Source organism: Desmodus rotundus, chromosome 3 (genome assembly GCF_022682495.2).
Source record: "Desmodus rotundus isolate HL8 chromosome 3, HLdesRot8A.1, whole genome shotgun sequence".
NCBI classification, from domain to species: domain Eukaryota; kingdom Metazoa; phylum Chordata; class Mammalia; order Chiroptera; family Phyllostomidae; genus Desmodus; species Desmodus rotundus.
In genome coordinates, this window is record NC_071389.1 from 32,264,066 (window position 1) to 32,278,968 (window position 14,903).

The 14,903-nt window shown below is 44.3% G+C and overlaps 1 protein-coding gene across 3 annotated transcripts in view; it reads right to left on the reverse strand.

Annotated features, from left to right (window-relative positions):
* Positions 1-14,903, reverse strand: part of AGBL4 (AGBL carboxypeptidase 4) — a 1,086,758-nt gene that overhangs the window by 50,638 nt on the left and 1,021,217 nt on the right. For all 3 annotated transcript variants that reach the window (XM_045204170.2, XM_045204171.3, XM_024571127.4), the window contains exons 10-11: positions 9,059-9,211; positions 5,557-5,719 (exon numbers count right to left, since the gene is read on the reverse strand). In XM_045204170.2, the coding sequence (XP_045060105.2) occupies positions 5,557-5,719; positions 9,059-9,211 (316 nt within the window). The remainder of the gene's footprint in view (positions 1-5,556; positions 5,720-9,058; positions 9,212-14,903) is intronic.

The following is a 14,903-nucleotide window of genomic DNA, read 5'->3' on the forward strand; positions in this document are numbered from 1 at the left end:
GGTCCTACAGGCTTATAGGACTCCTATGTGCTTCCCCAACCAGTAAAGCTTCCCTCTGCCAGAGCATTTATCCCTCTGAGCTGCTGCTGTCTCTACCTTTCTCTCTCAAAACTGTCTCCTTGTTGAAGGCAAGGACCACACCTCAGTCACCTGCCTTTTTGTAGTGTCTAGTGAGTTCTGTTGGATGGATGAACAAAACAAATATCTTCAGTGGTGGATGGATGTTTCAGAGGACCCAGTGCAGGGCATATAGTAAGCTTTGAACTCAGACCAAGCCAGTGAACTGAACTCTAAATCTCTACTTCTTTTCTTAACCACATGTGTCATTCCCTTCTTCTAGGGCCAGCATTTCCTGATTTTAAGGTGTCCCCAGCTATGAGACTGTGGAAACGAATCCACTCAGGACTGAAGGGCTCCGCTCCCAGTGTTTTTCTCATCCATTATGTCAAAGAGCTATTTCCTTTTGGATTGTAACCAGACCATAAACAAAGCTCTGGGTTATTTTATGATTACAGTTTAGCATCTCTCTCTCTCCCAAATCATTTGAACAGAGCATATTTCTTACTTGGCAGGACAGTGAAATGTAAATAGCATTTGCTGAAGAATGATCTAAAGTTCTCAGGAATTTATCATTTCCCAACAACAAAAACAACAAGCAACAGGAACGAGGGGCAAAGGATGGATATTTAATGGCACCGAGGGTGTGCCCCATGGTTTATCTGCATTTTCCCATGCAACCCTCAAAACAGTCCTGTGAAGCATCACTATTCTCCCTCTACCGATGAAGACACTGAGGTTCAGAGTGGTTAAATAATTGCATTGGGGTCCCAAGCTATTGCAACGCAAAGCAGAACTCACACGCAGGGCTCCAACCCAGAGCTGTGTTCCTGCCACCGCACGGGCGGAGACCACCAGCCAGGATAGAAGCCTCCAAAGGTGTTCTCCTTTTAGAGTCTGTTTAAAATGAGGAGTCTTTCTCCTGGAAAGTGAGCTCCACATCTTTACTCACAGTTTTGCACACATTTTAGACAGTTCAAGGGATCTTCTTGAAGCCCTTCCCTGAACCCCTCAGTTAAGCCCCCTTAAACTAACAGAATGAAAGTGGCTGTCAGCTTGGCCTGATCAACTGTCTGGACTCTTTTGTACTGATTGTCCCTGTTCGATTGGAAACCCTTATGCTCGCAGAATCATTCAACCTTAAGACTCACTGAAGAAGAATCGTGGACTCAATATCATACATTCATCTAAGCATGGAATTATAGAACTTTAGATTTTAGAATCAGAAAAATCGTAGGAGGTCAGAGATGGAAGGGACCAGAATAGAGATCAAGTCCACATGTAATTTCATTCCACAACAGCTTGGACCGGTAGGGAGCATCAGACTCCGGGGCCAGGAGGAGAGGCTCGGCTTGCTCGAGGCCTCCCCCCAGTAACAATTGTGCAGCTAGTTGCTGGCTTCAAAGCCAGATGATCAGAATAAAGACTCAACCAATGGGAGGAAAGCCACGTAGTCTGCATGGGGCAGGAGCAACACTGGTTGAACACCTATCATTTCACTCTCCCAATAACCCTGCAAAGCACTTTGTTTTTATTTTACAAATGGGGAGACAGGCTCAGGCTGGTGAGGTAACGCCAAGGTCACCCAGCTAGGGGAGCAGCAGTGACTGTGTCCATTGCTGTATTTCCCCGATGTCATGGAGAGGGGAACTCAGAGAGTAAGACCCTGGTGCTTTTCCAGGGAGAAAAACTAAATCGACAGACACATCTGTTCTGGTGGGTGGGGAGGTGACACTGTTGGGGGACCGGGTGCAATATCCCTTAGGATTCCCTACCTCCCCAGCCCCTCTCTGATCTTACATGCAGCTAGCACCCTCTGGATAAGTAGTCTCGCCCCTATATACCCCGCTGCTGGGAAGAGGGTTCTCTGGATGACGGACATGAGAAAGCAAACCACAGGAACTGAACCAAACCATCCCCTGCACTGTGTGAACCAGTTGGTGTTCTGAGGTCAAGGCCCTTAATTGTGATTATTTACCAAGATCCTTTGCCCATGACCCCTACCAACACAGCCACTCGCCTCCTGCTCTAACAGTCCTAACTACCTTCTTCAGGCCCTCGTTCAGTTACATAAATCCTTTCAATGTTTTAACTGATAATCACTAAACAGTTAAAACTTACAATGCACATTCATAAACATTATTTTATTTCACTTCATTGTAACTCAGTGAGGTTAAGTATTATTATGACCTGTTATAGGTTAGGACAGTGAGGCCTAACAAGGTTATATAACCTGCCCAAGGTGACATACCTAGTGGTTGAGCCAGGATTTGTCTGAATTCACTCTGTTCTTTTTGAATAACTCCTCACATTTTCATGAGTACCCCTATTTATTTCCCAGAGCAGGAGTTGGAAAAGTGAAAAGTCCTTGGCCCCTTTGTAAAGGTGCTGATGTTCCCCTTAGCGAGGTTAGAGGCCTTGCTGAAGAATGTTCCCTGGGTGACATTGACACTGTCACCAGGATCCAGGTTCCCTGACTCCCAGTCTGGAGGACACTTGCTCCCAGACCACATTGCCATTCCCACTAGACCATGTCATCTCTTTTTCTGACTGGGATGTGGAGCCAGCAGCCAGCGAAGATCACAATCTGTCTGCCTGAAGTCTCCCTCTGTGGTGAGATGAGGGTTTTAAAGAGTATATTTCAAACAGGAACCAGGTTAAATCACACTCCTGTGTGTTCTGTTGGCCTGAGCTTCCCTGGTGCAGCCCCAGGCTCCTGTTCCCGCCCCTGGATAACAGAACAAGGTGGGCGGCTCTAACAGCGTCATATCCTACTCAGCTCATGTGCGTCTCATTATTCACCCTTAACTCCTTCCAATCACTCGTTCCTTTTCCCCACTGACACCCCAGAAATCGCTTACCAAGTCTTTTCAGTTCCACCTTCTAAATACTCCACAGCACCACTAGAATGTAGGCCTGAATCATCTCCCACCTGGGTTATCAAAACAGTTTCCTAATGCATGCCCCTGACTGGTCTCGGCCCCCTCCAATCTATCCTTCCCACTGTAGCCAGAGTGGCTTTCCACCATGATTTAAAACCCTCCTATTGTTCTCCATTGACTTCATGTCCAAGTTCAAATTCCTTATAGCCTGCTCTTCCAGTCTCATCCTCTTGCATCTGAAGTCCTTCAGCCACACTGAACCACTCACAACTCCTGCAGCACATCTCCCTCCCCTCTCTGTCTGCAATGTCCTCCCTCTAATAACCCATCTTAATCCCATCTGGCTGATTTCTACTCAGTCTGAAAAACTCAGCTTAGATATCACTTCCCCTGGGAGGCCTTCCCTGGGAGGTCATGTAGAGAGAGACGTTGTTGGCTTTAGTATGTTCACTGTTGTATCCCCTGTGCCTAGAATGTTGCCTTGCTTATGGTGGATACTCAATACGTACTGACTAAATGAGAGTTTTCCATGGCCCTCTGGAATTCTTCCACCATAGAACTTATTATACATACTATAATTGCCTCTTCCCTCTTCTGTCTCCCCAAGTAGATGGAAGGCTCTGTGAGTCAGGAACTATGCCTGCTTGTCCAGTGTTTTAGCCTGTGTGTCTAGCATGATTCCTGCATGTGCTAACGGTGTGTTCACTTGGGATGAACAAAGATTGGGCATTGGGGGAAGAAAACTGTGGCCTGGGCTAAGGGGAAGGCATTCTACTAAGAAATACATTTACTTCCAACACAAAAGCATGTCAGAGGTGCTGAGAAAGAATGGGAGAACCCTCAGATTTGATATCAGAAACCAACCACAAAGTAAGTGCAGGCCTCCTGTGGACAAACACATCTCACTGTGAATAGGGGTTGTGGAATCCCTTTCAGTGCACGTGTTCAAAATCTTCTACCAGGCAACTCCCTCTACCTTCTTTGCTATCATATTGTGATAGAACAAAGCAGGTGAAGTGCGGGATGTGACCTATGCATCTATTGGAGGAGTTAGTGATGCCATGGGTCACACATTATCAAGTGCATGTGTTTGGGGGGTGGGGGACAGTGTGGTACATAATAGATGGCCAGGACTTCGGAAACCACGGGTCCCCTCCCTCAGAGCAGAGCCTACTCCCCTGTCCCTTGGCCCCGCTGAGTCAGGGAGTGATTAAAGCAGACTTCAGGGTGACTGCCTCAGTCTGGGTGACTGTATACAGGGAGGGGCCCTTGCTTCCTATTCAGTGTTCTGTTGGCTCTGAGACATTGCTCCAACATCTGGCCTACCTACTACTCGCCCAGCCCTCTGGGGCTCTCACCTGCCTCCTGTGATCCCAGCTAAGTAATTGGACCCCCCAGCCGAGAGCTACTAAACTGCAACTGACTGGGTGAATTACTCCTTAGACACATCACAAACAGAAAGGATGTTTTCCTGCACAGAGTATGGTAGAAATTCCATAAACATTCACCAAGGATTGAATATAGGCTAAAAAGAACACTTCACTTTGGGGGAGAGAGAATTTGCATATATACAGAATTAATTGCATTCTTCTCCTTTCTCCTCCTTCAGCTATAATTCTTTCACTAAGACAACTAAGTGCTAGGAAAGGAGAAATGGGTCAATCCGAAAACAAAAGGGTAAAAGAAAACAGAAACTGTCAGTCTGTCACAGCCCTTATGCTGTGACCTTGACATCAAAGTCAATACCCAGGAAGCTGGCATTGCTCAATAGACCCTAAAAAAAAAAAAAAAAAAAAAAATCAAGCAAGCTAGAAAGTAACCTCTAATTTCATCATGACATGCTTGGGGGTTTTTGGAGAAATTTTATGAGGAAAAGCAATTTGGCAAAGGAAATGCAAAGGTAGAGAGAGAGATTTGCAGAGATGAGAGGGAAGGCAGGGAAGATGGAAGGGAGGCGAAGTGAAGAGAAAGAGAGGAAAGGAGGCTGGGAATAAGAGGGAAGACAGAGGGAGGGCCAGGAGGAAAGGGGACATAAGAATTAGGGGGAAAAACACACACAACAGGAGTGCAAGGCAAGAGAGAAGTAGAGGGGACAAGGGGGAAAAACAGTAAAAGAAAATATAGTGAGCAGAAAGGAGAGAAAGTGAGAAAGCAAGGGAAAAAAGGATGGACGATAAAAGAGAAAAATATAGTTTTAAGTGTCCAGGGTGAGAAGGAAGCCCACCAGGGTCTTCCTCAGCAGCCCCAGGGTGGTCATACAGCCTGTGTACTTACATACAGTAGATGGCAGAAGACTCACTCCCTCATGAGGGAGTGGAGGAGAGAGAGAGATGGGAGCAGCATAAAGTAAGGGGAGGCCACGGGTCCAGGGGCCTGACCAAGACTTGAAGAACAGCAGAGGCAGTTGGGAGAGGGGTGTCCATTAGATGGCCAGGGGGACACAGGACAATCCAAACATGACATCAGCAGAACCAGCCACCTCCATCCTCACCCCAGAGTCTCAGTCCTCACCTGAGACAGAGATGAAATTCCTGACATGCCTAGTAAGTCCTGCCAGACCTGGCTGGGGACTGCCTGTGGGGCGGCCCAGGGCAGGGTAGGGATGCGTCAAGGATACAGGCTTCCTCGGTGTAGGGCACAGCGGCCGTGGTGCCCCCAATGATGTAGCTGTAGAAGGAGACCTCAAGGGTGTAGCAGTAGGAGGTGTGGTCCAGGAGCCCTCCAAGGAAGCGACGGCCCGTGCCTGCCTTCACAGCATCCCGGTTGAAGGATGTACTGGACTGCAAGAGACAAGAAAGGAGGGGGAGAATCAGGCAGGACCCCCTCAGGCAGGCTATCAGATTTTGAGCAAATCTTACAATACTGAGCAATTCTGGGCCTCAGTGTCCACATCTGAAGAGTGGGATATTAGTCCCACATCACAGGATTATTATGATGACAGATTAAATAAACAAATATCATTAAAATGAAAGCATCCAGCAGAGCTCCTGGGACACAGTAACTGCCCTTTAATAAATACAGTAGTGGGCAAAAGTAGGTTTACAGTTATGCATATGTGAAACACTGTTTTTGCCCACCCCTGTCTCTGTGAAATTTGAATGGGGACAGATGGAACAAGGAAAAGTGGCAGAGAACAAGACGCCATTACATTGTGATGATAATCAGAACCAAAATTTGGGCAGCACTTCCAACTGCATCGCATTGTTTCGCTCGCTGTATTGCATTGAGGCTTCAAAATAGCCCCTTGGGATTGTAATTTAGTAACGCCAGCATAGACAATAACAAGAAAGCTCCTCGAGAAATTGAGAGTAGAGCTACCATGTGATCCAGTGATTTGTCTTCTGGGCATCTACTTGAAAAATGTAAAAATACTTATTTGTAAAGATGTAAGTACCCCTATGCTCATCGCAGCATTATTTACAATAGATCAGATGAGGAAATAACCTAAGTTCCTTCAACAGGTGATTGGATAAAGAATATATGGTACATACTCAGCCATAAAACAGATGACATATTGCCATTTGCAACAGGGACAGATTTGAGAGTATTGTACTAAGTGAAATAAGTCAGGTGAAAACGGACAAGAGCTGTATGATTCCACTCATATGTAGGAAAAGCAACAAATGAACAAACAAAACAAACAAAACCCCCCCAACTCCTGGTGCAGACAACAGCGTGGTGTTTACCAGGGGGAGGAGGTGCGGGAGGACGAGGAGGGTGAAGAAGGTTAAACACGAGGCGACGAGAGGAGACCAGACTTCGGGGGCAGACACACAAAACCATGCAGGTATTACATCATAAAGTTGTGCGCCTGAAATGTATCTAATGTTAGTCAATAATGCTGTCCCCGATAAATTTAATGAAGAAATTAACCCCTTGGTGTAGGTGTTAGAATTTCCCCCTCTAAGGTGAGGAATCAGGTTCAGAAACGGAGCGAGTCAGTGACCCAGTGATGATTTGCATCCGGGGTAAGCGACTTCAGAAACCTCAGCGCTCCCTCACAGTGCTGCCCATCCACCAGGAACAGCTGCGCTCATGTCCAGCCTCAGCAGAGAGTAGGGACTGCGGCTGCTTCTTCACTAGGGTGTGCACCACACTCGTCACATTAGATAGAGGAAGGAGCAAGCAGGCCAGTGTCTCAAGTCCTCTGTTCAAAATATGTGGCACGTTAGACAACTTGCCTTATTTGTCTCAGTCCTTGTTTCCTCATCGGTAAAGTGGAGGTGGTAATAACACCTCTCACAGAGTTGTGAGGTTAGAAAGGAGTCTATGCTAGCCCATGGAAACCTAAGTCAATGGAGAGACTGTGGTCTTAATAAGTGAATGTCTGTCTTATGCAGCAGGATATAGAGAAGGAAAGGGAAAGGAAGAAGGAGAAAGAAAACAGCAAAACAAGACAGAACGACACAGAAAGAAACAGAGAACCACGTGTGTGCTGAGGTAAAGGAAAGTATCAGAGCATCAGATGCTATCAGATCTCAAAGGACCATTGAAGTCCACGTAGTGAAATCCATCTCTCATTTTAGAGTTGGGCACTGAGGATTAGAGAAGAGGGGAAACAGAGATTAGACTCAGGCCTTCACCCTGGCCTTGAGCTCTTAAAAAGGCTGCAATGCAGGAACATAACAGGCAAGGCCAGAAATAAAGCTCCTAGACCAAGGGTGTCAAACTCATTTTCACCGGGGACCACATCAGCCTCACAGTTGCCTTCAAAGGGCCAAATGTAATTTTAGGATTGTATCAATGTAACAAACAAGGCGCTGGGCTGGATAAAACAAGGTGGAGGGCTGGATTCAGCCCACAGGCCTTGTGTTTGCCACCTGTGTCCTAGACCATGCCTCTTTTGTCAGCCTTGGGAAAATTTACCCCTGTGAAGTCGCTGAGGCCTATGGCCCAGCCTCCCAGGGAACCTGGACTCAGGAGACCACAGTCTGCTCTGGAACTGGAGTGATTTCAAAAACACGAGGGCTGACTGTCCTGCAGAGACTCCCACAGAAACGAGGATGGCTCTTTTCATCCCCTAACTGCAGATGGAGCCACCTGTTTTGATTATACCACCACATGCTGAGGAACTTTGCTGTAGATACTCAACCTCTCTGGGCCACAGGTGTCTCTTAGATGTAAAGAGGAAACTGGGCTAAATAACCTCCCAGTTCCTCTCGTGGCCCGGCATTCAAAGATTCTGAGATTCAATGTGCATCTTTCCTCACAGGGAAATTTATCATCTCCACTAATGTCTAGGCCTGAAGCAATGGGCAGGCCTGTTTTCAGTTCATCAACTTCAAAAATTGCTCTGCCCTTTGTGGGCCTTTCTCCTTCTGGCCACTCGGAAATAACAGGCCTCAGAGGTTAAGTATCAAAACAAAGGAAAATGTGCAGAAACTCTCTCATGTCCCCACACCACATGCTGACTCCCCTCCTTATCTTCTCTCCCTGTCCTTTTCCAATATTGCTTTTTGCTGCAAATTATTCTGACCGCCAGCCCACAGCCTCTCCAGTCCTCCTCGGCACGTGAGGTGGGTAGTAACAGCAGCTTCTGGGGGCTGCTGAGGTCTTTTTTGCCTGCAACGTACTTCCCTATCTATTACTGCATTTGTCCTCCCAAGAAGCTACGGTGCAGGCAGGGTCAGAAATGTCGCCCACACATTACTGTCAAAGAATCTGAGGCACAGAAAGCATCATAGAGGAAGAGAAGGGTGGGCATATAACCCCCTCCAGCAGACATGTCAGGCTCCCACTAGAGGAACTGAGGTAGGTGCAAACGGACCCAGGGGCAGGGTCTGGCATGTGGTAGTGCCTAGGAGCTCAGTGAGTTTCTTCTCTTGTTATTGCCGGAATCCTATCAACTAAACAAATGCCAGCTCCTCAGACAAACCAAGTGCTCACTGCCATTTCAAAGTCTCCCTCCTGACTGGTAATGAGCAGCTGGTAAGCATGGCGTAGCTTGTTACCTCCGTCTTTATCATCCACGTGAGACCTGGCACAGAGCTGGTATTCCTTAAGTGTTCAACCAAACTGAACTGAGTGAGGAGACAGAGAGGGGGGCAAAGGGAGGGAGAAGGGCAGGCACAGGGTTGGGAGGGGAGCCGGGCCAGGCCGAAAGGAAGCCCTTGACGTACGTAGGAGAAGTCTTCGGCATTCTGGCAGAGGAGCTTGGGAAAAATGGCCTGCCTCTGGAACCGTTCTTCATCCTCAAAGATGTTGCCGTACATGAAGCCATTCATCATGGTGGAGTGGGCGTGGATGTCAATATAAAACTCCAGGCTTGTTTTCTGTTGAGAGAGGGGATAACAAATGAGAAGTCTGGGGTCACAGAGTTTTTCCTTAAAGGGACCAGACAAATCACACGCTACATGCACACACCGCATACACACACTTTCTCTCAAGCTGGCCCTACGTGTCAGCTGATTCAGCAGCTACTGGCAATGCACTTGGAGGTGCTGAGACATGCAACGATCCATTTTTCCTCATTTTTAACACTATCGGCCCTCAGGGTCTGAGAGCATTACCATGCACATCCTTCTTCAGAGTTCTTCTAAAGAAGTAAGGCTTTTGCTGGGTTAAGTCCTGAACAGTTAATACATTTATGACTAAACCCATTAGCAGCATTTGTTTCTCTGATTAATTAGAAACACCTCCAGGTACATAATTGTATTTACATTGGGCCTGCTTGTGGTTTTGCCCTGCCTGGGCCATTTCTAGCTGAGGGAATCTGGAGTAAATCATGGCCCTACTTTGAGCCTCAGTTTTCTTATTTGAAAAGTGGTTATTTTAATTCCAGCCTCAGAGAGTTACAGGGGGAATCAAACACTGCAATAATAATTACTATCATTTACTGCATATTTAATGCATGCCAGGCACCATTCTGGGAGCTTTACCTATGACATCCTAGTTAATTCTTTGGTTTAACCTCATTTTATGATGCCACACCTGCTCCCCAAGAATATATAAACAGTGCGTGGGGAAAAAACACCTTGTAATCTGTAAATATGATTGTGACTAGTCTTCCTCTGCTCTCTACTTGCACATATGTAAGGCACTTCTTAGCTTGATCTGATATAATTTGTTAACATTCCCCTCCATGAGCTCCCTGAAGATAGGGGGGTTGTCTGCAGGAAGCCCAGTGCCTGTGCACAGAGAATGCTCAGGAGCACGTGCAGAATGACTAACAGACAACCCCAGGGAGATTAGTCCACACACGGTAATGGACTGGTAGGAACTGAGGACTTTTTAGGTCCTTAGAGCCTCAGTGTCCCTCAAATCCAACCTTGTCTTCTTACACATCAGTCCGAGTTACACCTATCAACACTGCCTCATAGTAACAGAGGCCCCAAATGGGGAGGAGACTTATCCAAGCTCGTGGCATAACTGGGACTGAACCCCAGGTCTCCAGACACCTGACACAGTTAACTCATCATCAATGATGGTGGAAACAGCCCAGGCAGAATCTGGCCACCTGTCTGCCCCGTTTCCAGCATGTGGTCCTGGGAAAGAAGAAAAGTCCACACTAGAAGGATTCTCCCTCCTTGGGACACTTTCAAAACAACTTAAAACCAAATGAAAACCATGTTGCTTCTCAAACGTAGGCCTAATGGCTATCATTTCATTTGCCTCAGAGTTGGAGTGAAGTGTTACGTCTTGCCGAGCTCCCAGTTTTCTGGGTGGCATAAGCTGTCTTCTGAGACATATAAGATGCACTTCTCTGTGTGATATTAAACTCATCATTTTCAGCTTTGGGGGTGGAATATACAATGATTCAACAGGAGCCCTATAAAAGTCGTCTTTGCAATTTTATTTTCTTCAATTGTCTTCTCTTTTCCTCTGAGCTTTTGATAAGCTGCGGAGGAAAGGAGGAGGTAGAGAGATGACTTGAGAAATGAGTAAGGAAAAGGTGCATTTTACATCTTTGGATGTCAGAGCTAGAGGGGGCCTTGACACTGGCTTCTCTAACCTTTCCAGGACCGGCCTGGAGTGGACAGGTTGCTGGCTTCAGGCCAGCCAGCGAGTTAGTGAAGGAGAAGAATTAGAACCTGGATCTGCTGATAACCACTCTAAAGTGGCTTCCACTGCTCTATCCTGACACCTGGCACCTAAAGTGGTTTAAATAACCAGCAGGTGAATTATATTGATTGATTTACATGGTTCAAAAGTCAAAAGAAAAAAAAGAAAGTATTTAGAGTGAAAAATGTCCTTTTCACTGCTGTCCTCCGAACACCCAGTTTCACTCCCTAAAGGCAGCTCCTGTTACCAGGTTTCATGCACCTTTCCAGAGTAGTTCGTACACAAAGAAGTAAACATTCCTCCCCCTTCCTCCCAACACACACAAATGGTAGCACACTAAACACATGCCTCAGAGCTGCTTTTTTCCCCCTTTCAGCATATCTCAGTACATACAGAGTTACCTCATTCTTTTTTTTTTTAGATTAGAGAGAGGAGAAGGGAGAGAGAAAGGGAGGGAGAGAAACGTCGATTGGCTGCTTCTTGAGCGCCCCCAATGGGGGACCTAGCCTGTAACCCAGGCATGTGCCCTGACCAGGAATCAAACCTGTGACCTTTTGATTCATAGGAGGGCATACAACCCACTAAGCCACACTGGCCAGGGCACCTCATTCTTTTTAACAACCACGTATAAAGTATTTAACCAGTCCCCTGTTGATGGACATTTATTTCCAACCTTTTCCTGTTACAAACAATGTCTTAGTGATTGACACTGTATATACCCTATTTCACACATACAATTATGTGTCGGATAAATTTCTAGAAACAGAATTTCTGGGTCCTCTGTCCATTTGCAGTTCTGATCAATATTGACAGATCGACCTCCTTAGAAGGACCAATTTACACTCCCAGCAATGTATTACAATGTCTTATTGTCAATTACCTTGACAAGATGGGTGAAATAAATTTTTTTGGTATTTGCCAATTTGATGGGTGAAAATGATATCTCTGATTAATTTTAATCTGAACTCCTCTTAGTATCATTAACTTTTAGTATAGGGCTAAATAGCTTTTCATATGGTTAAGAACTATTTGCATTTTCTTTTCTATGAATTGTCTGTTCATTCTTTGTCTATTTTAAAAGCTGAACTGTTGAGCTTTATTTGTTATTGATTTATGGAACCTTGTTGTTAGGAGAATTAGCCTTTCTGTACTGCTCAAAATGTTTCTGCTCCGTTTGTCATTGTTTTTGACTTTACTTCCACAAGTACTTTTTGCCATGAAGAAATTTTTAAATGCTAATTTTTTTAATACAGATTTGTCAATCTTTTCTTTTGTGGTTTCTGGGTCAAATTTTCATTTTTTTCTACTACTTTTAGTGCTTCATTTTTCATATTTCAATATTTCCTTTTAATTTTTATTTACACAGTGTAGGGTGTGAGGTAAGAATTAAGCTTTGTTGTTTGACACTATTTATTCATTTGTGCACATCTTTTTCCACTAACTTAAAAAGCCATCTTTACCATATAATTTTTGTATGTATTTGAGTTTACTTTTGTACTTTTAGTCAGTTCTAATCATTTTCTTATTCATGTATCAGTACTTTACAGTTTTAATTATGTTAAGTTTTTAACGTATTTTAACATTTGGAGGGCTAGTATCACCTCGTCATGCTTCTTTCCCTAAATTTTTCTATATATTTTTACATGATCTTTATAGTTAGCTTATTTAGTTTTTCTTGTTCCCCAAATCCTGTCAATATTCTCAATATTTGTAATGTAATCATATTAGATTTTCATATTAATGTAGGACGAATTGATTCTTAGGACTAAGACTTCCAAGAATATGTTGTGACTTTCCATTTATTCAAGTTTTTTGTGGGACGTACAGCAGGAAGTTTGTAAAGGTTTTTTTTTCCATATAAACCCTAAACAGTTCTTTGGATGCCAAGGCAGTTTATATTTTTAATTACGGGATGCTTTCTTCCATTAAGTCTTCTAACTGGTGGTTCTTTATAAATATAAAACCTCTTGTTTTTAATATGTTAAATTTTTACCCAGATACTTTACTAATTCTATTATTATTTGTAATAATTACTCTTTTGATATTCTGTGATTTTCACTTGCTTTCTTTTCAAAAGACAGTCTCTGAGTACCTACTATGTGTCAGACAGTGTTCTAGGCACTGGGGTTATACACAAGGGAGTGTTCTGGCCACTAAAGATAAAGCAGTAAACATAACAGGAAACTCCTGAGTTTAAAGAGTTTACATTTTGTAGAGAAGGAAAATAAATCCGTTGGTAAACGTACAAGATGTCAGGAGGTACTAATGCCACGGAGATAAAAAAGGCACAGAAAGGGAATAAAAGTAATAGAGGTTCTGGAGAGACAGGAACTTAAATGGAGTAGGAGAGTTAGTCCTGAGGATATCAGGTGGAAGAGTTCCCAGAAGAAGGAGAAATAAATGCAAAAGCCAGGTGTACTTGGCATGTTTGAGGAACAGCAAGGAGGTGAGGACTCCTGGGACAGGGAGTGAATAAAGGGGAGAGTATTTACCAGGTTTGTAATCTTATCACCTGTACATAGTAATTTTGCCTCTTCTTTTTCCTTTTTTATGCTCCTAATTTCTTTTTCATGTCTAATTGCATTAGGTAATACCTCCAAAACAATGTTGAAGGATTAGTAGTTTCTAAGATCCCCTCCCACTCAGAGCTTCTAGGGGCTGAAATTAGAGTAGAAAAAAGTCTGAGAAATTTACCTGAATAGGATCTGAGTTTGAGTTCTAAGTTCTTTTTCTTCTTTGTTACACATAGTTAGCACATTTCTGGAAATGCCAAAGACTCCAAACACTAATTCCAACAATATCCTGATTGTGTTTTCTGCCTCAACTGGCTTTATAGATGCGTATTGGCCTCATTAGAATGCAGCATGGACGGCAGATGCAGGGTTTCTAACTCTGGTTTTAATGTTAACAGGACTGTGGACAAGCAGCAACTCTTCACTCTGCCTCAGTTTCCTTGTATTTATTTATTTAAAAAAATTTATCCTCACTTGAGGCCATGCTTATTGATTTTTGAGAGGGGGAAGGGAAGAAAGAGGGAGAGAAAAATCGATGTGAGAGAGAAACATTGAACAGTTGCCCCTCATACACACCCTGACCTGGGACCAAACCTGCAATCTAGGCAGGTGCCCTGACCAGGAATCAAACCCACAACCTTTTGGTTTACAGGATAATACTCCAACGAACTTAACCACATTGACCAAGGCAGTTTCCTCATCTTTAAAAGTGGTTGTTGAATAAGATACAGGAAATATGACTTCCTTAAGCTTTTCATGATTTCTCCTCATTCTCAATTAAAATAAACCTCTCATTCTTTTCCAAACAGCTTCTTGCTTGTGTATTGATATTGGTACTTGCTACTTTTACCTAATCTGCTAATAAGAATGTCTGTCTACCTAGGAGCTCTTTGAGGACATGGATCATGTCCGAACCACATCACATCACCTCTTACTTGTTCTACTACAATAGCTTCCTCCCTGGTTTCCTTGCTGCTTCAGAGTGATCTTTTTCAATGTAAACAAATCATGTCACTTCCCTAGTTAAAACTGTTCTGCACCTCCCTGTTGCTCACGGGATACACTCCAAGCCCCTTGATGTGTTTTTAAAGGCCCCACATGATCTGGTCCTTGTCCCCTATCTACTCCCAGCTCGTGCCACTTCTGGTCTGGTATTCTTCGCTGCAGTCATGTTGAGCTACCTAGAATACCCAGAACTGCTGTGCTCATGACTTTGGTCCCTACACTTACACATAATAAATATCTCCTCTGCCTAGAATACATTTTCTCTATATTTAGCTCTGATGCAGCCTTAAAATTTAAGGCAGAAACTGAGTAGATGCTCACCAATCCCATTTCCTTTTCCTGGACCATGGAAGGCATTCCACGATCTCCCTTGCTATTTGGGATCTAATGGGGTGGGAGCAGTCATGAGAACTGCCATTTCCAGACCTGGCCATAAAACTCATAT